The 24,518-nt window shown below is 36.1% G+C and overlaps 2 protein-coding genes across 2 annotated transcripts; one reads left to right on the top strand and one right to left on the bottom strand.

Moving 5' to 3' along the window:
* Nucleotides 1-751: 751 nt before the first annotated feature.
* gatb (glutamyl-tRNA(Gln) amidotransferase, subunit B) lies at nt 752-19,814 on the bottom strand. Its single transcript, XM_084402980.1, has 13 exons — nt 19,586-19,814; nt 17,643-17,793; nt 17,389-17,502; nt 10,968-11,166; nt 10,756-10,878; nt 8,984-9,097; nt 7,925-8,009; nt 5,936-5,980; nt 3,946-4,138; nt 2,829-2,962; nt 2,284-2,362; nt 2,036-2,170; nt 752-1,712 (listed from the first exon to the last, which is right to left on the bottom strand). The coding sequence occupies exons 1-13, from the start codon at nt 19,744-19,746 to the stop codon at nt 1,587-1,589; spliced, it is 1,659 nt and encodes a 552-aa protein (XP_084259106.1). The 5' UTR covers nt 19,747-19,814; the 3' UTR covers nt 752-1,586.
* A 44-nt stretch (nt 19,815-19,858) lies between these two features.
* dctpp1 (dCTP pyrophosphatase 1) lies at nt 19,859-20,842 on the top strand. The gene has a single exon (XM_084402983.1). The coding sequence runs from the start codon at nt 20,015-20,017 to the stop codon at nt 20,504-20,506; it is 492 nt and encodes a 163-aa protein (XP_084259109.1). The 5' UTR covers nt 19,859-20,014; the 3' UTR covers nt 20,507-20,842.
* Nucleotides 20,843-24,518: the final 3,676 nt, after the last annotated feature.

Here is a 24,518-nt window from a genome sequence, read left to right as displayed (position 1 = left end):
CTTAAATTGTACAGTTCTGTATGCCTTGGTTGTAAAAAGAAATGCTGAATCTGTAGAAATGTCACCAGCTCATATTTTCACCTTCAAATGACAATAGTTTCAAATGGCAATAGTTTCAATGTCAGAAATGTAAAGCAGGATGACTTGAATAAAGACATCTCTTGTCCACTAACAGAAGTGTCATATGAGTTAGTGGGCAATAACATTGTCAATCTTCCGTGCTTTAACTGATATGAACATCCCTTTTCTGCAGCTTGTTTAATTATACTTGTTTTTACAGCTCCAATACATAATGCATATATAATCACAGCACACAAATTCTCTCCTTTGTTAGGTTGCTCGGTGTGTCATTTTTGTATATATACTGTATATAAATAAACGGATAGGAGTTTTTATACCTAAATAAAACATTATAGAATTGTCCATGAAGTGCCTACTCCCAAATAATGCTATTGTAAATATAATCTTAAGAGCTGGTAGTGTCATTGAATGTTTGTATTGTAATGTATTGTTAACATTAGCCTACTACATGTACAGCTCTGGGTGAAGTTGAATCTTTATGTTTGGTAATGTTAACTCATGGATACTCATGTATGCGCATGCACTGTTGACACAATTTAACTCCTGTTCCCCAGATAGTCCTTTCAGCCGAAGGGGTTTTTTGTTTAAAACTGGGACCTTAGTTCATTTTCACTAATGGCAGCAGCAATTTTTTCTAAAGGGCTATCTATCCATCATGATTAACTTGTATTGAATGGATAAGACGACTTTATTCAAAATATCTTGTCTCTTAAGAGTCATAAAGTAAAAAGTAACATAAACTGAATTTTCACAGACATTTTAAATTCAGTTGAATTCAAAATTTAAAGTATGTTAAGCATGGTACAGAGCATTGACTCACAGGTCTTGACATAATGGTATATGAAATTCATACTCCACCAGAGGGCGCTAGTTAATCATATGACACACGTATACAAACCACCAAGTTATCATATACATATAATGATACTTTTTTTTTTTTTGCTGTCTTAAATATGTTGGGTCTGACAAAAAGCAAGTCTCAGTAGCACACAAAAACATTCCTTTTATTTCAGTCACTCACGCCAGCAGACATCGGCTGTGCTAGCAATGGCTAATGGTGATTACACACCAGAAGTTTCAGGCAACCTTGGCCCGACCTGCTAAATTCTAAAAGTGACGAATAATCCCACAAAACCCAATTGTAATAGAAAATCCATACAGAGCTGCAAACAACTTAAAGCAGCACAAAAATATTCTGTGCACACAAAAGGTTTTCTCACAAGGCTCGACTATTAAGGAATCGATGATCATTGAGTGATAAATGTCTCAGAGCCCAGAATTAAATGAGCTGTGATTAATTAAATACTGAAATCCTTAGAAGTAAAACAACACAAAGTAATGTTGCATGAAACACCTTTGTTTTATCAAAATGTTTGATGAATATATTTTACAGTGGAGACACCTTTCTGGAACGTAGAGAGGCTATTAAATGTTAATTCCATTGCTCCATTAAGCTGCTTGTCCAGAACACAGCATTAACCCACAAAATAGGCATGCTGGGCAGTTCATGAGATCATTTCCTCTAGAATGGCTTTGACTTGGACCGGATCAGTTCTGCCTTTAGTTTCTCTCTGAACTTCACCCATTAATTTGTTCAGTACTTTCTTATTACCCCCTCTGATAATCTGAACCTGCAACAAAATTCATTTGCAAAAATTAGTGAGCAAGAAATTAGGTTTCGGCAAATAGTTTATCTTTAAATAAACAAATTGTTTTACTTTTTTATTTCACAATAATATCACGTTTGTACAAAATAAAGTTTTTCTGATAATCTGAAGCTGCAAAAAATAAAATACATTTGAAAAAAATAGTGTACAGATTATCGTTGGCTAGCAGTTAATCTTATAAGCAAACAAATCAATAAATAGTTTTATATGTTTTTATTTTATTTGTGCAAGCTGAAAATAGTTGAAGACAAACTAGGTTTTTAAGGTGGATTAATGTCTGGATTTACCTCCTCAGTGTAACGGTCCACAATCCTCTGACAGATCTTTCGTAGCTCCTCTTTGTCATTTATCATCCACAAATCCTGCTCCTTCACTATCTGGCCCACTGTCTTCTCTGGAGCCTTCCACATCTCCTGGAAAACCTGCGCTCACCACATACAAACACAAAACAGGCCTGTGGTTTAAGGAGAACCTCACATAATATGGCTTGTACGTCTGTCAATTAGCCAAGTTAAGGATTGTTTTTCTCTCTTACTTGTTTGGCAGTCGAGGATGAGATGTGACCAGATTCCACAAGATTGATCAGCTCAGCAAGAGCACATGGAGAGATGGGACTAAGAAAGAAACGGAGAGATTAGTTAGAAAGAACAGATTTCACACTCACAATACATAATTCGGTGAGCAAGACTTAGAAACATTATGACCAAGGAGAACTCATTACTGGATGGGTTAAACATGGCTTCTTTCTCAGAATTTGGCCCCACTCACATATTAGTGAACTCAAGAAAACAAGAGATGATCACTGAGGCAGTTTCTGATCACTGAGCTGGAGGAGTCCCAGAAAAACACTCCCGTATATATATATCCCTAGGCACGGAGTGAACACAACCGCCATTATTTATTATTTACTGACAGGAAACAATATTGGAGAAGGAATAACAAACAGACTGGAAAAAAGCCTACGGCGCACACACGCACACTTCCTCTCTCCCTATTTCTTGGAATTATTTATTCTAATTTATTTTCCAATGTTTTGGATGTATTGGAGCTGTTGAATGATTGTTTTCAGTGCTGGCTCACCTCTGAGAGACTTTCAGACTCTGAAGATTCAGATTTCCCATCAGCTCATTCATCACCCAGCCAATCACCTTCCTCGGTTCTACCTTGGTCATCTGAACAACACTCTCAAAGAAGTCCATAAGCCCGTCCTCATTCTGAAACAGAATAGTTATCATATCAATACAAAGCTTAATGCTAATCGGTGAAGTATCCCTTTAATATGAAATAAAAGTAAAAGTAAAAATAAAAAAAAGTATAACAAATGACAAGATTAACCCAAAACTATGGAAGCCTGTTTCCAACTCAGAGTAAAAAAAATAAGACTGTGAGATAAAGCAAGTATGCAATTGTGAGATACATTTTAAGAAATTAAGTAACATTGTGAGACATGACGTAAAGTTGCAATTATGAGAAATAAAGTCACTATTGTGAGAAATAAAGACAAATTAGAAGTCACAATTGTTAGATAGTCGCAGTTACAAGAAATACACAATTACGAGGAATAGTCACAATTGTTAGGGATTAAGACAATTATGAGAAGTTGTGATTAAAAATACCTGAAGTTAAAACAAATAAATATGCAATTACGAGGAATAAAGTTGCTATTCCAAGAAATAGTTGCAATTGTAAGCTGAAGTTGGAATTACAATAAATATTTGCCATTGTGAGATAAACTGACAATTATGAGAAGCTGCATCTGTGAGTCACAGTTACAAGAAATAGTTGCAATTACAAGGAATAGTCACAATTATGAGAAAAATATCACAATTGTAAGATATAAACACAATTATGAGTTGCAATTGTAAGATAGTCACAGTTAAAATAAAGTTGCAATTACAAGAAATAGTTGCCATTGTGAGATATGAATTCTCAATTAAAAGAAATAATGACGCAATTGCGAGAATTAAAGTCACAATTGTGAGATATGATATGATTCACAATTTTAAGAAATAATATTGCAACTGTAAGAATTTTTTATCACCACAGACATGACCATATGAATGTAAAATCATAGTGCTTACTACTTGACAATGTAAAAAATGCAATTGGAATTAATTATCTTAAAAGAAGCAGAGTGCCTGATGGGAAATGTGTGCCATAAAACAAGCACGCACAGCTTGAATGTGAACTTTCTCACCACCAGCGTCAAGCTGTGCTCTCGCAGAATGCCGTACGTCTCCACAAGCCTCGTTCTCCTCACAGACGGCAGCTCTGGCAACTGGGCACTCAGCCTGTCAATCACCACAACCTGGGCGGAGTCGACGCCAGCAGGCACTGAAGCTTCACTCTCATAAACAAACAGTGGTGGCAAGTTGGGCTCTGGCATGAACCTGGGAGATAATGAGAGAATGTATGTACATACAACACAACAGAAGGCGTGATTCAAGCAGGTCATGTGGGGGAAAACAAGAGCGTGTTCTTATCAGGTGCAAAGATAAGCCAGCGTTTGTAGTGTTCAGACAGCGTGTGTCATCTCAAGGCCTAATCTCCAGCCCTCTCTGTCTCTCTATCACACCCTCCTCATATCTCTTTGACCTGAACCGGCCACACATGTCCAGCACTTCCGTGTGTCTGAGAGCGTCCTCTCCAGTGGCAGACCATCAGAGGCAATGGAGGCTGAGCGTACTGTAGCTGAGTTCTGATCGGTGCATGAATGTCAGAGAACACATCTCAGATTAATAAAATGACCAATCAAAATGGATATTCACATTTACATTTGTTTCTCTCAAAGAATGCAGCTGAAAAGGCAAAACTGAGAAATGACTTCCTTCTGCATAGTTAACCAATCATAAATACTGTACGAGTCTGAGATTTTTTAAAATGTTTTTGAAAGACTGCATTTATTTGATTGAAAATGCAGTAAAATAGTCATATTGTGAAATATTATTACAATTTAAACTAACTGGTTTCAATTTTAACATATTTCAAAGTTTTATTTATTCAACATAATTTTCAGTAGCCATTACTTCAGTCTTCAGTGTCACATGATCCTTAATCATGATCCTTAAAGGGATACTCCACTTTAAAATGAAAATTCTGTCATCATATACTCACCCTCATGTTGTTTCAATCCTTTATGAATTTCTTTCTTCTGCTGAACAGAAAGGAAGATGTTTAGAAGAATATCAATAACCAGACAGTTTCTGGTCTCATTGACTTCCATAGTATATTTGTTTCCTACTATGGAAGTCAATGAGACCAGAAACTGTCTGGTTGCTGACATTCTTCTAAATTTCTTCCTTTCTGTTCAGCAGAAGAAAGAAATTCATACAGTTTTGAAACAACATAAGGGTGAGTATATGATGACAGAATTTTCATCTTAAAGTGGAGTATCCCTTTAAGAAATCATTCTAATATGGTGATTTGCTGCTCAAAATAAACTTTTTTTGTTGTTGTTATTATCAGTGTTAAAACAGTGTTGTGCTGCTTAGTATTTTTTGTAGAAACCGTGATAAAAAAAATTCAGGACTCTTTGATGAATAGAAAGTTCAAATGAACAGCATTTATTTCAAAATGAATTTTGTGTGCAATGTGTTTACTGTCACTTTTGATCAATTTAATGCATCCTTGCTGAATTAAAAATTGACTGACCCCAAAATTGTGTGTGTGTATATATATATATAGTTAAAATATGTGTGTAGATGGAAAGTGACTTTCAATGATTTATAAATGTTTATTTTTGGTCTCAGTCTGTAGATGGCACTGCATGATTTGCTCCATTTCTTTAGTACTTCCACCCACTCTTCCCTCTCCTCCTTTATGTGGATCTACAGCCGCATTATCACAGCACAGCTGATGCATATTCAGTCCTTCATATCACCACTTGTCTAGTCTTCTTGTCCTCTTCCTCCTCTGTTTTGTCTGCCCAATCACTCTCTTTCCTCTACAGCACCATATTAATTTTCATCCATCTCCATGCTACTCCCTTGTTGTCTATAGAAACACAGTATTTTCTTCTGCTTTCCTTTTACCTGTTTTCCTTTTATCCTGCACTGTCCAGGTTCCCTTTACTCCATCGCTCTTTCCAATGTCCTCTCCTGTTTTTCTTTATCTTTACTCCCTGTAATACTCCACAGGAAGGAGCAGATTTCATTTACCTGCAAGGTTCAATGGAGCATTACACTCACCTGTAGTCCTGTAGGCCTTCCTTATCCCTCATCGGAATTGTGTTACTGGCGAGAGAGAGAGAGATGGTAATAAATAAGTTATAGCTTAAAATAAAATAAAAAGTTACAAGCAAAGTATGTACTGATAGAAGGTTCTTACAGAGAATTTAGAGTTTGCATGTTCAGTCAGCTGGTCATTAATACCATGCAGGAGTTGTGATGCGCTCAGCGTGTCATAATTAGAGTAATTACTAGATGACAACCAGGACTTAATGGCAACACTATTAATGCCAAAATGAATATGTAATTTCAGTAATCAACAGACAAAAGCACAATAACAAGTAAGTCATTATGCCAATGCCTTTTTGATAAACTTTTAAAGTTTATTTAGCTTATTAAGCAGGACATTAGTTATCCAACTGTGCAAGCTACGTTAAACTGTATTGTATGTCTTTCATTTATTTTCAGATTAATCTTGCATTAAGACATTAACAATAGTCAGTTATAGGAATTATTATTAAATAACTGCTAACTACTGTAACTACATTTTAATTCTGAAACTGCTGCCATTTTGAGTGATTATGAATGACGTTGCGGTGGTCAGGTGGTACAAGTTGAGGCTCTTTTTACAATAATTATCCTGTATCATGTAAATTGAATGACTACAAACCAAATAAAACATAAATGGATTCAAAATTTTGTTGAAATTATGTGAGAAGAGACCCAAAGTAAATTATAGTTTTGCGGCCATTTTAGAAAGATATTTGAAGACAGACTGCCACGACTGACCAATTAAAATAAAGTATGCCAGGACAGAAGGTTGTGTACTAAGCTCTTATATATTGGTGGATTGTGCTAGCAGATCATATCCAAGAGCAGGAGGACACAGCTGTGAGATGAGGCTTTTATTTCATGGGCAGATGCTCACAATAATACTGCTCTGTCATCTGTAGAGAACATGAGTTAGTGTGTGTGTGTGTGTGTGTGTCTGGTGCTGCCATGTGTACAAGTCAACACATGACAGAACTACTGAGGTCAAATGACCACATTCATCTTTGGTCACAGATGGACAGGAAAAAGACCAAGGGAAAAGTATGCTGCCCATGACTAAACACAATATTTCCAGAATCACTATTTGCCAGCGCTGCAGAATCTACAGCGCCACAAAAGAAAACCGTTTGCAGTTTGAATTGAAAATGAGATAAAAGACAGTGTATCACAAAAAAATGACAAGACAACATTGTGCTGTCTTCACTGGCTGCACGCAAAAAACAGCATGACAAGCGTAGCCCGATTCACGGATAAATGAACGTTATTGGTTTGAGTAATTATGACGGATCCTTTAAGGTTCCTGACTTGCACAATTGTTCAAAAGTGCTGATTTGGTGCTCAGGAAATATTTCTAGTTTTAACCACAGTTGTGCTGCTTAATATTTTTATGAAAACTTGATTTTCTTTCTTTTCCAACATTTATTCAGGATTAATAGAATGTATTTGCCATTAATTTTGATCAAAAAAATCGTACAGACCCCAAACTTTTAAACGGTAGTGTACTTACTCAAGCACAAGTCTTGACTTTAAGTGATGTCCAGCTCGAATCAAAGCAATAACTTTTGAACCTTTAATTAGCAGCATTATGACTGGTTGTTCATATGACAATGTATTGATTTTTAATACGTTTTCGGTTATAAATTGTGTTTTTTGGCATTGTATTACAATATGTTCTTATATGGTTGGTTTGCAAAAACAGAATTCTGTCAGAAACACTGACTAAACCTGAAGCAGAAGCTCAATGTGTTCAACGTAAAGCTCAATGTGTGTGATCAGCCATGAGACGCTAAACATTTCATCTGACATGAATAATTTAAAGTGGCAGTGGGTTTAAAATTCAAAAAGAAGCCAATATAGAATCTGAGACTCAAACCATGTAAAACTCAGATCGTCTAATTGCATTGCTCTGTTCCAGTTGATATCACAGGAGAATGCAGCTCTTGTTCTGGGCCCCCTTACCCAGATTTGCTGTCAAATGCTCGGGTCTCATTAAGAACCGTCCCACCGCTCTGCAGAACCTCCATCTGTCTCTGGATCTCGTAGTCTACGGAACATGTACCAAGAGAGGACCAATCAAACTCTAACCACAACCTTCTGCCAAAAAAAGACCCTAAAGTACTTTTGAAATGGCTGCACATCAGCATTTTTCCTCATGACTGCTTAAATGTGCTTTTGGGGGAAATTGTACTAGTGTAGAAAACTACTGGTAGTCCTTTAGTTTTAGGACAATGTGCAGTATTAAACAAGTATAATAACTGACTTTTCAAGACATCAAAACAAAATGCATTATAAATATTAATTAAATTGCACAACTTTCTCTCAGGGGGAACAGTGTAAAACATCATGTCACATTCAGCGATTAAATATTTTCATGTTTTCAATGTTTATTCTTGCTTTCATTGACAGCACTATTTAATCTTCTCGTCCTTGACAGGCATGTTTATGTGGGTCTTCAACACTCATTATTTTCTTGGATCAAATCAGTCAGATTTCCTTTTGAGTGAAACTCCTCGTTTCAAAAACACAACTTTGTGATTGTGTGTGTGTGTATGTGTGTGTGTGTGTTAATGCAGTAGAGATGATTGCTTCTGCAGCCTTTATTCAACGGTGCACATCTTGACAGAGCATTTAACACGAGACAGAGATGGAGTGAGGTGAAAATGCTTATTGTTCGTGTTTCTTATCTGGAGTTTGCAGTCTGACTTTCAGCGCTGGCATAATTACACACAGACACTCATTCCCTCCAACTGATGCTGGGCTAAATGTGACAACCACACAAGAAAAGTGACTTCCAGCTATTACTAAAGTGCGTGTGTGTGTGTGAATATGAATACAGCATGATTAAAAGATTTCTGAAACCCACTGGCTGAAAGTCTATTTCATTCCCTCGACACGTCTTGCTGTACTGAGGAGCGGTGCTTGTGCTTGTGCTTAAACCAGAAAAACCTTCTCCAAACCAACAGGCAGATCTTGACATCCATAAAATTCTTTCTCAGAATCAGTTAGACATATCCTCACCTATGGCTTTGGCCATGTGCCTGACACTGTTGATGTTTTTGACCTCTGTCCTCACTCCCATAGGTTCTCCAGGTCGATGCACGGACACATTGGCATCAACCCTAAGCTGCCCCTCTGTGAGAGGAGAGAAAGAGGGATCAAATGAGAATCACTCTGAACAGTCATTACAATTCAACCATCCACAGCTCTCAAAACCCCTGCTTAACAAACAGTGCATACATTTGAATTTGAATGATTTATTTGCATGAAATCCTGTATTCTGGAGAGCACCGTTGAATAGTCTGCAACAAATAAACAATTTGCTGTATTTTGCTTCAAGGGGTTTTGATTAAACAAGAGCTATTGAATTTTTCATTACAGGAAGACAACAGGTTTATTTATCAGTGACACATTAAAAACGGTTGAGGAACAGGTCAGTTATTTTCTTATATGAATTTGTGTATCTTACACAAGCACTACATTTCCTTAATGTTCTTACTTAAAGTGTAATATTAAGATACAAGAACATCTCAGTGCATCCGAAGCACAAATTCTAGTGAAGTCGGAAAGGTGGAAAGGTGTTTACAAATTGGTTGGGAAAAGAGGGTCATTGTTGCGGGGGGCCACCTATAATCCTTTTATGCTATATAGGCTATTCATTTAGCCCTGAAAAAATGTGTTACAATGCCAAGACATTCTATTTATGTGTGCCTTTTTCATTTTTAAAGATGATTTTTAGATTGGTAAACAACATCATTTTGTGAACATTTTCTCATCAACAATACATCTTAAGATGTCAGAATGGCATTCAGCAGACATTTCTGCAATATTCATGATTCAAGACGTACGCGAGTCCACATGTGTTTGTCGGATGTTTGAACACAAAAATTAGCGTTAGTGGCTTTCCACCTAATGCGCTCTTTAATAGACATCTTGGTGACATATGGCACACTATGTACTGGGCTGATCGGTATATTGAATATCTGCAATGATTTTGCTCAAATTCAGTAGCATTATGATTATTGTGATCATTTTAACATTCTTTTTTAGCCATTATGTTTTATAAACACTGTGTCATTGGACTACTTTTGCAGTCTTTACCGGTCTTATTAAAAGCAAATCTTTAATTTAAAGTTCAGGGACCAAATCAAGTCGGTAGGTTCAATTAATCTCTGTGAGTTAGTTCAAATTGTCCTTTTCAGTGAATTAGTTCTGATTCAACAACTCGTTTGCCTACTCACAAATGTTTGCATGGCAAATTAATGTATTAAAAGGATAGTTCACCGAAAAATGAAACCCTCAAGTTGTTCCAAACCTGTATGAATTTCTCTCTTCTGCTGAACACAAAAGAAGATATTTTGAAGAATATGGGTAACCAAACAGTTGATGTACCCCATTGACATCCATAGTATGAATACTATGGAAGTCAATGGATCCCATCAACTGTTTGGTTACCCATACTATCCCTTTAAATTGTTAAAATAGTAATTTAATATTAGCACAATTTAGCTTTAGTTTTCCTGTATTTCACATCTTGCATTAAATATTTTCTACAACATAAGTCTCTCTAGTGACAGGGGCTGTTTGGTCAAAATTATGGTTCTTCTGATATAAGATTATGACATCGATTTTTAGCCATATGGCCCATCCTTATGGGTACTGGGTGGATTACTAACTCAGATAACATTGGTGCAAGCAATGCGATTAGTGCCTTAGACCAATTCATGGGAATAAATGTGTGTAGACATTAAAGGTTGTGATCAATGTTAGCTGTAGGGGGTGTATTAAATCACCAGCCATGTTGCCCTGGCAGGTGCCCAGAGCCTGCAGGATGAGTTGAAGCTCTCTGACGGCAGCTGCTGCCTCCTCTCCACAACACATCTCAGGCTCCATCACCAGCTCCATCAGACCTACACCTACAGACAGAGAGACACAGCCTTAATATCAGACACTTTCCACAAAGATACAGTCATTATGTTTCTGTATAAGAGTAAAGAAGCAGCACCTGCTCTGTTGAGATCTATTAGAGTCTGGCTCTGTTCATTATCATGGAGACTCTTTCCACTGTCTTGCTCAAGCTGGATCTGTTTGATTTTCACACTCTTGGTTACCACTTGATTCCTTCTGCGACCTTCAAAAAGACTATAGACCAGTGTTCCATCCACTGCTATGGGAAGCCTCTGCTGAGTGATCTGGTAGCCTGCCTGAAAACACACACAAAAAAAAACCTGTTACAAAACTAAGCAACGGTATGTGTCGAGACCATTTGAATTGCTACACAGAAGTTTATCTAGACCTAAATAGATATGTTACAGTAATGCACTTCTGTTTCTGACAGGGGTTTCCAAACAGCAGGAGAGTGCTAGAAGAGCCATGTATAAAAACAAATACAATATAATAAAACAATGATAGATTGTGTCATTGTTACAATTTCATTCTGCATTTTAAATACTGGTCAGAAATTAAATTAAATCACAATTATTTAATAGAACTTAATAGAAACGAATAAATATTTTCTAGACAATATTTTACACATACACTACTATTAAAAAAATTGGGGTCGTTTACTTTTTTTTTTAAAGGGGTGCTATCATGCTTTTCCACTTTTTCAACTTTAGTTAGTGTGTAATGTTGCTGTTTGAGCATAAAAAGATCTACAAGGTTACAAAGCTCAAAGTCCATTCCAAAGGGAGATATTTTATATAACAGAATCCACTTTCCAAGACCTACAACGAACAGCTCGTTTGAACTACAATGCGATTTTACAGATCTTATGAGGTCACAATGGTTCTCATTTAAATAATCCGCGCCCACGGAATATGCAAAAAAGTGGACGAGGTCTGGTTGAGCTGCATTAGAAAAGTTGCCATGTCAAAGAGAGACCCTTCCTAAGTCTGATGAACTTAGAGTGGTAAAAATGTATCCTTTTCCTGAACATTATAACCCCAACGTTTATCTGTGCGCTGCACATTTTATGGAGAACAGCTTGTTTTCCGTTGCTTTTGTAAGCTCTCGCTTTTATAAGAGGTTTCACCGCTTCTTAGCAAAAGTTCTTGATCAAATAATGTTTGTATCACCTTAGTTTTCCAACAAATGGCATGATTAAATGGTGTAAACATCTATATTTAATGTATATACGAAAATAACACAAAACACCACATCCTGTGAAATCGGTGCTTGCAAAGTCTGTGCATGAAATCCGTTCTGGACGATCCTCTTGTTTGTTAACATTGTCAGGGTCTGAATCGGGCTCAAATAGGTTTGAAATAACCTTAATATTTACGCTATAGAAGAACGCACAGTTATGGATGGACGGGACATTTCTCGAACACATGCAAAGCGGTGCCAATCACAACACACTGGGCCAGCTAACCAATCACAGCACATTTCGTATTTTGGAAGGAGGGGCTTTGTCGAAATTGCCGTATTTGAGCCAGACTGGGAGAGAGGAGCTGTATAATGCAAAATAATTAATTTTTTGAACAATCAAGCATGAAAACATATTCTAGTACACCCCAAAAACAAAATCAAGACTTCGTAAAAGGTAGACTAATAATAGGACCCCTTTATTAAGTTAATACTTTTATTCAGCAAGGATGCATTAAATGGATCAAAAGTGACAGAAAAGACTTTTACATTGTTACCAAATAAATGCTGTTCTTTTTAAGTTTCTATAATTCTATTCATCACGAGAGAAAAAATGTATCAAGGTTTCCAGAAAAATATTAAGCAGCACAACTGTTTTCAACATTGATAATGAAAAGAAATCAGCATATTGGAATGATTTCTGAAGGCTCATGTACACTAAAGACTGGAGTAATGATGCTGAAAAATAAGCTTTACCATCACAGATTAAATAAAAGCATAAGAGACTTCTTTCAAAAATATTTCAAAAATCAGATCAACCCCAAACTTTTGAAGGGTAATGTACAGTGAGGAAAATAAGTATTTGAACACCCTGCTATTTTGCAAGTTCTCCCACTTGGAAATCATGGAGGGGTCTGAAATTGTCATCGTAGGTGCATGTCCACTGTGAGAGACATAATCTAAAAAAAAAAATCCAGAAATCACAATATATGATTTTTTAACTATTTATTTGTATGATACAGCTGCAAATAAGTATTTGAACACCTGTCTATCAGCTAGAATTCTGACCCTTAAAGACCTGTTAGTCTGCCTTTAAAATGTCCACCTCCACTCCATTTATTATCCTAAATTAGATGCACCTGTTTGAGGTCGTTAGCTGCATAAAGACACCTGTCCACCCCATACAATCAGTAAGAATCCAACTACTAACATGGCCAAGAACAAAGAGCTGTCCAAAGACACTAGAGACAAAATTGTACACCTCCACAAGGCTGGAAAGGGCTACGGGGAAATTGCTAAGCAGCTTGGTGAAAAAAGGTCCACTGTTGGAGCAATCATTAGAAAATGGAAGAAGCTAAACATGACTGTCAATCTCCCTCGGACTGGGGCTCCATGCAAGATCTCACCTTGTGGGGTCTCAATGATCCTAAGAAAGGTGAGAAATCAGCCCAGAACTACACGGGAGGAGCTGGTCAATGACCTGAAAAGAGCTGGGACCACCGTTTCCAAGGTTACTGTTGGTAATACACTAAGATGTCATGGTTTGAAATCATGCATGGCACGGAAGGTTCCCCTGCTTAAACCAGCACATGTCAAGGCCCGATCATTTGGATGATCCAGAGGAGTCATGGGAGAAAGTCATGTGGTCAGATGAGACCAAAATATAACTTTTTGGTCATAATTCCACTAAACGTGTTTGGAGGAAGAAGAATGATGAGTACCATCCCAAGAACACCATCCCTACTGTGAAGCATGGGGGTGGTAGCATCATGCTTTGGGGGTGTTTTTCTGCACATGGGACAGGGCGACTGCACTGTATTAAGGAGAGGATGACCGGGGCCATGTATTGCGATATTTTGGGCAACAACCTCCTTCCCTCAGTTAGAGCATTGAAGATGGGTCGAGGCTGGCCCCTCTTTCACACCGCAAGCGTGAGCGGCGCATCCGCGCAACTACATCATCACTGCAGCAGCAGACTCCCGCTAGTTTTCACACTGGAAGTACAGCGTCACAGCAGCGGCTGCAAACCGTGTTTGGCAGACAATATAACCATTTCAAACAATGGGTCAGTTCTTTCAACATTTTTGTTTTTATATAATACACCTTATTTTCACTCAAAATGAATAATTAGAAAGTTTAAATGGGTAAATACATATTTGTTATACTTAATTTTCTTTTCTGGCATAATTGTTAAAACACTAGACATTGGCATTGTTGGTAAAACTCTTGACATGCTTATTCTGTGCATTTTGAGCACGTTTTGTGTTAAATCACATTTATTTTGTCCATCAAAAGCATCAAAAGTGTTCTTTCACTTTAATTGAGCGTGAGCAGCACAGCAAAAAATAGACCGGACGCCGAAACCCCCGCTGCACTGCTGTTCACGCGACACTCCTGCTTGACGCTCACGCGCTGCTCCTGCTCCCGGTGTGAATGCACTCATTGATTAACATGGACGCCGAAAAAAATACGCGCTGCTCACGCGCCGCTGACGCTTGCGGTGTGAAACCGGGGTGGGTCTTCCAACATGACAATGACCCGAAGCACACAGCCAGGATAACCAAGGAGTGGCTCTGTAAGAAGCATATCAAGGTTCTGGCGTGGCCTAGCCAGTCTCCAGACCTAAACCCAATAGAGAATCTTCTCAGCGACAGCCCAGAAACCTGACTGATCTAGAGAAGATCTGTGTGGAGGAGTGGGCCAAAATCCCTCCTGCAGTGTGTGCAAACCTGGTGAAAAACTACAGGAAACGTTTGACCTCTGTAATTGCAAACAAAGGCTACTGTACCAAATATTAACATTGATTTTCTCAGGTGGTCAAATACTTATTTGCAGCTGTATCATACAAATAAATAGTTAAAAAATCATACATTGTGATTTCTGGATAATTTTTTTTAGATTATGTCTCTCACAGTGGACATGCACCTACGATGACAATTTCAGACCCCTCCATGATTTCTAAGTGGGAGAACTTGCAAAATAGCAGGGTGTTCAAATACTTATTTTCCTCACTGTATTTATAATATTTTTTACACAGTATAAATGAGGTCTTTCTTTAAACATTAAAATATAATTGCCTTTTGTATTTTAGGGGACTGTCATATTTTGGTGACTGTAGCATCAAAGCCACTACTGTGCTCTCGGTCAGACCTCTTTCAGACTTGACTTGAAATCTAATTGAATGACCTTAAAATATCAATATTGTATAATCACAGTAGTCTTTTGTGAAGAACCATCATCAGGATCAAATATGGGGTTGGATAGGGTTAAAAGGCCAGGATAAGGGTTATGGCTAAATTAAACCACATACAGATATGTGTGATCTGGCTACATTTTCAACCTCCTTCAGTTTAACTGTGAAGCAAAACAGAGCACTTGTAACTGTTGCTATGGCAACACCATGACCAAAAAGCCACTAGAAATGTATCATAGTTATTGGCATGCAAAGGACTAAAGGAAAGGGGGAAAAGCAATTATCCATTACCATCTGTGTGTTGTACCTGATCAACTACTTCATCGCTAGCACAAAAACAAACAAATGTAAGCACTTAAGAAATTATATTAGCACTAATGAAGAGTGACAGATTCCTCAGAAGTCAAAGATTCCCTCCTCCATTTCAATATCTGAGCTTTCTCAATGTCAACTCGATTTTGATTTTTCAAGCAAGTCCTTGATTACCTTCGATTATTTTGGCTTAAAATTGGTTTAGCAGTCCATTTGGTAATGTAGACACCATGCATAATTCAAGAAAAGAGGACATGGCTCACAAATCACTCGTATAACTGTTCAAATATATGTATGAATTCAAAACAGAATTCAATATTTTGTCTTGCGGTTATTTTGTGTCGGAACTAAAATGACATTTGCACTTAGTCTAATAATGCTATTTAATTACAAGTTAATTTTAAACACTGTGTCTTTACACAAGAGATATCGGTGTATCTGGTCTTCAATTATGATGCGCTGATACAACAAAAATCAATCTGTAAAGGGACTTTAGCCAAAGGATCGTTGAAAAGACTTGAGAGCACAACAGTCGTGTTCCAGGAAAAAAATAAATCCAATTTATTATTAGGTTTTTAATGATGATAAAATATATAACTTTTCAGACAGAGTATCTTAAGCTCCAGGGTTGTTCAGAGATAGCTTCAAAACGAGCTACACAATTTCATTTTAAGAACATCATATTCAGTTGCAGAATTCCCAATGGAGAACTACATTACCCACACTGCTCAAAAGAGATCTACCAATAAGAGAAAGCATTGTTACCATGGAAGCAAGAAATGCAGCAATCTCACTCTACAGTAATCCACCACTTGAAAATCTTTCTACATTTAAAATCAACTAATTTATTTGTATATACTGCATATTGTACTGTAGACTTATAGCTAATTGTTTGTAGGTTTTATTTTTTGTAGGCCAAAACATGAAAACAAGTTAGCATTTTAGCACTTCCACTTCCATCGTCTTGAAATCAATGTTTAAAAAAAAAAAAAAATGTTTTATGCTTTAGGTTAAATGCCTGAAATAAGGTCTGTGGTTTACACAAGCTCAACAAATGTGCATGTTTTATTCTACAGCAGAAAATAAATCAGTAATACCCCCTCATGATTTTTTAAAGCTTTTGCTTGTCTTGAAAAAAAAAGTGCCTAAACGGGACTACAGATGATGTCAGGGACATTAAATGTCATCACCCCAAACAGGAAAACTCATCTACTCATTAGTTTGCTTTCACAGCCTCACTGTTTATAATTGTGCTCCTGCAAACTATTCTAACCCAAATTTTAAGGGAAAACATTTTTCAAATAAAGCACTCGATAATACTTATAATAATAAAAGAGGGGGGTTTGTAGTGCTTGTTTGGTGGTGACAGTATTAAGAACATATTTATGTTCCTAAATGTATACAAAAACTGACCCACACACACACACACACCCCACTCGTACAACTATATGGCCTCACAAGTCTGAATACCAGAGCTGAAACATTGCTCAAACCAGAGCTTGAATGTTTAAGCTTTTAAGAGCTGACACTTGCTATTCATCTACATTAGTGGCAGCTGTTCTGTTTCCTGCCTGTTCAGCATGGACAGCCATCACTTCTTCATTAAAGCTCAGGAAAAGAGATGTACTGGATATATGTGCACGTCTCTTTGACAAACAATGACTCTATAAAGCAGCTAATCAAAAATAACAACCACATAGAGTTGGAAGCATAAGAAAGATGTTCTTGTTTATTGCATTTGTATCATCAGCACTTCTATGCTTTGGAATACGAAGATAAAACTACAGACAAATTGATTAAGCACCCAGATGTGTGTGTAGCTAAGGGAACTCACAGGCATGTCTGCATAAAAGTAGTGCTTCCTGTCGAACAGTGACTTCCTGTTGATGGTACAGTTTAAAGCAAGGCCTGTCAATACAGCAGCCTCCACACATCTTCTGTTCAGCACCTCAGGAAAGGAAGCAGCAAGACATTCAAAAGCATTTATAAATGCAATGAAACAACATATATAGTGTAGATTTATATTAATATATAATTGAGAATCAAATTTTGTATTTATTTTTATGTTAATTCAATTGATTTACTTACTGGCAGTGTTCCTGGTAACGAAGCATCAAAATATGAGACAAGCGAGTTCGGTGGAGCCAAGAATCTAACATGAGATCCAGAAAAGAGCTTTGATGTGGACTGAATCTGAGCGTGGATTTCCAGACCCACAACACCAACCATTTGAGGAAGACTAGAAAACATAGCACAAGAGATGAAGAGTTGGTGAGAACTGGTGACTTTCTACAGTTACTTTAATACAAACACTGTAAAAAAAAATTACCTCCCCAAGTCAAAAATTTAAAGTGACCGATAACATCTAAATTTTTCAATTAGTCTGACAGATTATTTCTCATTGAGCCAATGTTAACAGACTATTGCAACAAGAATTTCACTTGGGCCAATTGAAAAATTTAGATGTTATCGGTCACTTGAAATTTTTGATTTGGGAGGGTTAGAAATTTTTTACAGTGAAGGATATTAAAAGACAATTATATAATGCTTTAAAAAACAGCAGCTCAATTCCATTAAATTATGAGTTTATATGAAGATATATAAATCAAAGTTTAAATAAAAGGTAGATTGGTCTAATTTAAATTTGAAAAAATAAGACTGATTATCATAAGTCTTATGATTATTATCCCTTGGCTAAGTGCTACTTAATGCTAGTTAAGTTATTTTATTTTTTCTAATGCAATTAAAAATATGTAATAATAAAAAATAAAAAGGACTAGTAAAAATGTGCATCTCAGTTACTATAATGCTTCGAGTCAGAAGTCCAATAACAGTGGATTTGTATGCTGGTATCAAATACTTACACTACCGTTCAAAAACCGTCAGTACTCAGTAAGATATTTTTTAAAACGAAATTAATATTTTTACTCAGCAACAACACATTCAATTGATCAAAAGTGACAGTAAAGACATTTAATATTACAAAAGATTTATATTTCAAATAAATGCTGTTCTTTTGAACTTTCTAATCTATACATCAGAGAATCTTGAAATAAAAATCTATCATGTTCTCATAAAAATAATAAACAGCACAAATGTTTTCAACATCGATAATAATAAGAAATGTTACTTGAGAACCAAAGGATCATGTAACACTGTCATCACAAGAATAAATTACATTTTCAAATATATTAAAATAGAAAACAGGTATTTTAAATTGTAATAATATTGCACAATATTGCTGTTATTAATATTTTTTATCAAATAAATGCACCTTAGATGAGCATAAGGGACTTCTTCTAAAATATATATAAACTAATATAAGCTATGGTAGTGTAGTTTAAAGCCCTCTTAAAATAGAATGTGTTAGTAAATTCTGTCACCCAAACTAAAAATTCCATTATTGTTATATTTTTGCTTACACAATAAACTGTTGAACTGTATTCTCAGGACAATGCTGTTTTTCCAAAAATGTCAGGATGTGGCTATAATTATAACTGACTTGCTGGTTTTACTGATTAAATTTGATCAATACCAATTTTTTGCATTGAAGATTTTATGTGGCTATTGAGAAAAATACACCTACCCTAAGAATTATTCATTGGAGTAAAAAATGTGAGAACTAGCCAGGATGGACTCACCTGTAATAATTTCTAAGTACAGTAATTTAATTCATTTTAATTACTATTATCCGTTTGTTTAATTTTGTTTCGTATAATTTTTTTTTTAACAAACACACTATTATCAAACACCATCTGTTCTTCTTTGTAGTATCTGTTAATGGGATTTATATTTTGTACATTTTTCAGAGCACACATGTAAAGTCAAGGTCAGCAATCAAGTGTGGACTTGCAGTCTGTCAGCACACCTATACTCCATTCATTAATTCGATTAAACCAGAGAAAGACTCCTATTCAAATTCAGTGTGTCATGTTGATGACAAATGTCAGAATGTCTGTATCTCCGTCTCCAAATATATGAACCTACTATATTTACAGTAGACAGCATTTTGGGGGGTATTTGATGCCTACCTTTTTGTCTGTACTTTGGGCTTAAGTTGTTTTTTTGATCCGGATGTCCATATTGTCCTTAGCACGAAATTAGTATCAATATGATACAAACTTTGTGATTTATTAGTATATTTTCTCAGGCTAAAGAGCATTCTGCTGTATCCTGAAGAGGAGGCTGCCATGCTTGTGTTTGTGTAGCTGGTGCATGTAGTTTTACAGAGCCACCAGGAACCCGCTGGTGTACCGTAGGATAATGAAAAAAAAACTTCAACTCCCACAATGCCAGAGGCTTAACGGCAACGTTTCCGGCGATTTCTTGTGACGGCATTCACAAACCGCGAAATCTCATGACTGTGGTGCAGTTGGTGGCGGGAGATTCACGCATGGTCATTATTGATCACGATTCACCCCTCTATTTTCAGTACTAGCCTTTCGCTCGTCTCAGTTACAATGGCACTTCAACAAAACGGGACCGCATCCAAAATGCCCAAACACAACGGCGAAACTTCCAGCCATCACCCAGCTTTAAATGGGAACGGAGAAATCAAGAGCGATCAGGCCGGGCGTTTCACTTTCACCCCCGAACCGACACTTGAAGATATCCGCCACATGCAGGCTGAGTTCACGGACGAGAGGAACTGGAACCAATTCCACAAGCCGAGGAACCTGCTGCTTGCGCTGGTCGGAGAGGTCGGGGAAGTGTCCGAGCTGTTCCAGTGGCGCGGGGAGGTGGCGGAAGGTCTACCGGACTGGACCGAGCCGGAGCGGGAACACCTGGCTCAGGAACTCAGCGACGTATTGATCTATCTGGTTGAACTGGCCGAGAAATGCCACGTTGATTTACCCCAAGCTGTTCTGCGCAAAATGGCTCTCAATCGACTCAAGTACCCGGCCAGCAAAGTTCATGGATCAGCCAAGAAATACACGGAATACAAGGACTGATGTGGGTGATTTTGTGCTGTAGCCTAAGACGATAGTTACTGAACAGTATACGAGGGAACTGATGTTGAGTGCCTTAAGTTTCAAACTGTAAAATTCCACTGGGCTCTTAGTTGCTGATTTTATTTTTCTCCTGTGTTTGGCACTACTATCCTTTGTTTTACATTAAGCTTTTGTATGCAATAATCTGTATGTGAGAAACAATGTTTGCACATTTCCACATGTAAGCAACTTCGTTTTAAAGTTTTTCTGTTTTTATTTTACCAAACAATTAAGAGCTGATATAGTTACTTTGCTTTTGTAGCGTTTTTGCATCACAGTAAACTGTTTTGCCGCACACGTGGTCTCTGTGCAACTGTTCACTCTGGAAACATCGAAACTGGCATTTTCAAGCTCAGCTGCATATAGCTGCACTGATACAGAATAATTTTGATTCTGGCCCTCAAGGTCCTGATCAAACACGCCTGAACAGGCTAATCAAGGTCTTCAAGTCAAAGATTACAAAAAAAAAAGTTGCAAGCGAGTTTGATCAAGGTCGAATGTCATGGTGGGACATTACTGGAGTGCATTAAAAACATTTGCTATTTTTAGTTTCAGACATTTCAAAATGGGTATAATTAAGAAAAATCATGGTTTTGAAAATGAGTCAGAACTTTCCACCTAATGTAAGATTAGGTAATTTATCAATACCTTCTTTGACACAGGTGTTCAGTAATACTTTTTTTTTTTTTATACTGCTTGTCATAATTTGCTGGAATTATCCATAAATGCCCTGTTCATCCTCATGCACACTTGATATTACAACCAAAACCAATTGAGCGCTGCAGAAAAGCCCAATATAATTTCTTTCCACTGGCTTTTGGATTATTGCAGAAAATAAACTGAAACCAACAATGATTCTTAGGTGTTTTGTTAATCTTCACAAATGAACAACTTTTATAAACCTTTCACCTTCACAAAGCTTCCGACAAAATTTTCAGTCAATTCAGTTCAGAAAAATCATTTTCAATTAGAATTAAAATACTGCGCAAGAACTTGATGATAAGGGTCAATGATATGACATGCATATTCTGTGTCCAAGTGCATTATTTCCTTATAAAATAATTTGATAAATTCATGACATGTATCACTTTATTCTATAAAACCTATTTAGTTTGAGTTAATTTTCAGCACGTTAAAATTATAAATATTATTTTATGTTTTGGTTTCTTAAACCCCCAAAATGTCAGATGGTGCAACTGTTCGCACAAATGAACAGACAACTATTTAAGATAGTGTTTTAATTAGAAATTCAAAATAAAATACATGTTTGAAACCTTTCCTATACATTTTATAAATATCAGTAATTTTAAAGCTGCTGAGACCACTGAAAAACTTTTGTCTGGCAATTTGTAAATTCTCAAATGTCAGGGTGGCACAACAGCAAACATGGGGCTTTTATTTTGAATTTGAAAGGTAATAGCAGGAAGCATGATAATGCAGCATCCAGAGGACCCCATCCTGAAAAGGTTTGTAGTTTACTTAAATACTGATAAAAATAGCTACTTCCAAGTATATTGTTAGCCTCATAGCATAATTGCCTAAGTCATTTTTTTGGCCAAATTGTGATATCTGCCTAACTTTACTGTCCTACCACTGCTGCAAAACTTGTCTTGTTTTCCAAAAACATTGAAATATGACTTAGGCAATTATGCTATTCAGGCTAACGATATGTAGGTTGGTACATTCTCCATGTCAGGTGGTACAACCAATGTAAAACTAGGAACATGCTATTTCATCATAAACTTCTTTGTTATATTTAAAAATTCTGGCTCCGTCCGAAATCGCATACTCTTTTATACTTATTTTGAATTGGTAAAGTAATTACTTCTTGACTGCTAAAAAAAGTAGGTTCTATATAGTATGAAAGTGTGTAGTATGAATGTAATCTGGACGTATACTACATTCGGCATGTTGTCATTATGACCTACCAGCATCAGTTGCATTGCTTCACTGCCTTTCACAAATCCTCTCCCATGGCCTCATGGGATAAAAGTGTAAAGTGTTCATCGTATGCACACTTGAGAATCTCGCTGGAAGTAGTAGATCATCAGGTACTTTTTGCCTTATCTTTTCAATTTTCTCTTTTATGAATACTGTGGATTCGGACATACTTCTTTTGTCACATACCGTTTTTCGCCTATTTAGTAGGGAAGTATGCAATTTCGGATGCTGCCCATATGTATGAACTTGCTAGCATAGGCAACAGCTAGTATACAGGCATCCAAGTAAGAAGCCTGTTCAATGTAAAATTAGTTGCAGAAGTCAGGTGGTGCAACTGCAATAAATAAAATAAAATACATAATTTAAGCTAAATAAATAATACATTTAAGCTAAGATTGTCTATTATTATTCTATTTTTTTAATTATTGTTCTAAAATGTTAAAGATGTTTTATACTTTCAATTATATTAATGATAATAATTTTTTATCCACTATTGTATCAAGTAAAGAATCGGTCACACTTTATATTAGGTGTCTATATAGTACTCACATCAAAAATAAAAAAACAAAACAAACATAAAATTGTTAGCAAAACACTTGTGCTGCTATTGAGGTGGGATACTGGTAAGATAGGGACATGTTTACTGGTATAGGTTTCAGGGTGGGTTGAGGTGTATGTAGACAATAAGTGCATTGTATTTAAATGATTTATTTAAATTTTGTTTGTATGTAGTTAAAAACACTTAATATAATGTGGGACAGAAAGCACGACACAGAGAGCACATTAAAATATCAAGAGAGTGCAAGAGAACCATATCTTGTAAAAAGAAAAATGAGGTGACGAATCTTGTTTAGTAGTTATTATAGTATTCCATTAAAGTTGATATGCATTTAATGTTTTAAACATTTGGATAAATGCATTTTTGAGATTTTAATTTAAAATTCTCAACTTAGAATTAAGCTGATGATTTTTTTTGTATCAATATAAAACATGACTTTGTTGTTATTCTATCACAATAGATTACAGTATCTACAGTAACCATATATTGCACTGTAGCCTATTTCCTATGTTCCGAATGTGATATCATGTGATTTATTTGTTTTTGATCAATTTACTACTTCAATAGAGACTGTTGACTAAAACACTTGTTTTTGTATTTTGTTTTTATAATTGAAATAAAGAATCTAGCATTCAGCATATTCCATGTAATTATTAATGTTGTCAGTTATTAATGTTAATTATTAATGTTGACACAACTATCATCAGGTGGTACAACCATCTAAATTCTTGATTTAAACTATCGAATAATAGTCAAAGTGAAAAAATGCCTGTATTCTGTCTTTAAAAGTAAAATCAGATGCTCACTAAATAACTGGCCACTAGACTGCATAATTATAATATATTTGGTTGCACCACCTTACGAAAAAACAGTCAACAATTAATGTTATTTAACAATTGAAACTTGTTTAAACACATTATTCCTGGTTCAAAAATATGCATTACATCAATTTTGAAAAACCAATTTTTTTTTTTAAGCTTTATTTGTCAATGACCCATAAGCACAACGAGGGTGTGAAAATGAACTAGGGAGATGAGTTTTCCTATTCGGTGTGTGACGTTAAATGCCCCTGAAACTTCTGTAGTCCAATTTATTCATATGTTAGCAACCGCCCTATGTTTTTATGTCAGAATAAAATGTGAAAATATCTTGATCTTGTGTAAACCACAAACCTTTTTTAAGTTATTTACTTAAGATCCTATTAAAAAACCCACTGACTTTGGGGTAATGGAACAGGAAGTGCTAAAAGTCAAATTTACAAAAAAAAAAAGTTATTTTCTGTGAATGTATTTATGTGAACATAAATGTGAAATGTGAATATGTATTTATATGAAAGACTACTCAAGAGAGTAAATGTTGAAATGAAGTTTTATTTTCATGTGTTTTTGCACATAATGATATAATGAAGATCTGTTTGATCTGTTGGGATTTAAAGCGTTCCTGTTGAGTTTTGTGGGTCACATTGTGCTGAAG

This window comes from Rutilus rutilus, assembly GCF_951802725.1.
Source record: "Rutilus rutilus genome assembly, chromosome: 2".
In the NCBI taxonomy this organism is placed as follows: domain Eukaryota; kingdom Metazoa; phylum Chordata; class Actinopteri; order Cypriniformes; family Leuciscidae; genus Rutilus; species Rutilus rutilus.
Note: the sequence above shows the minus strand (reverse complement) of the source record. Positions and strands in the feature narration are given on the sequence as shown.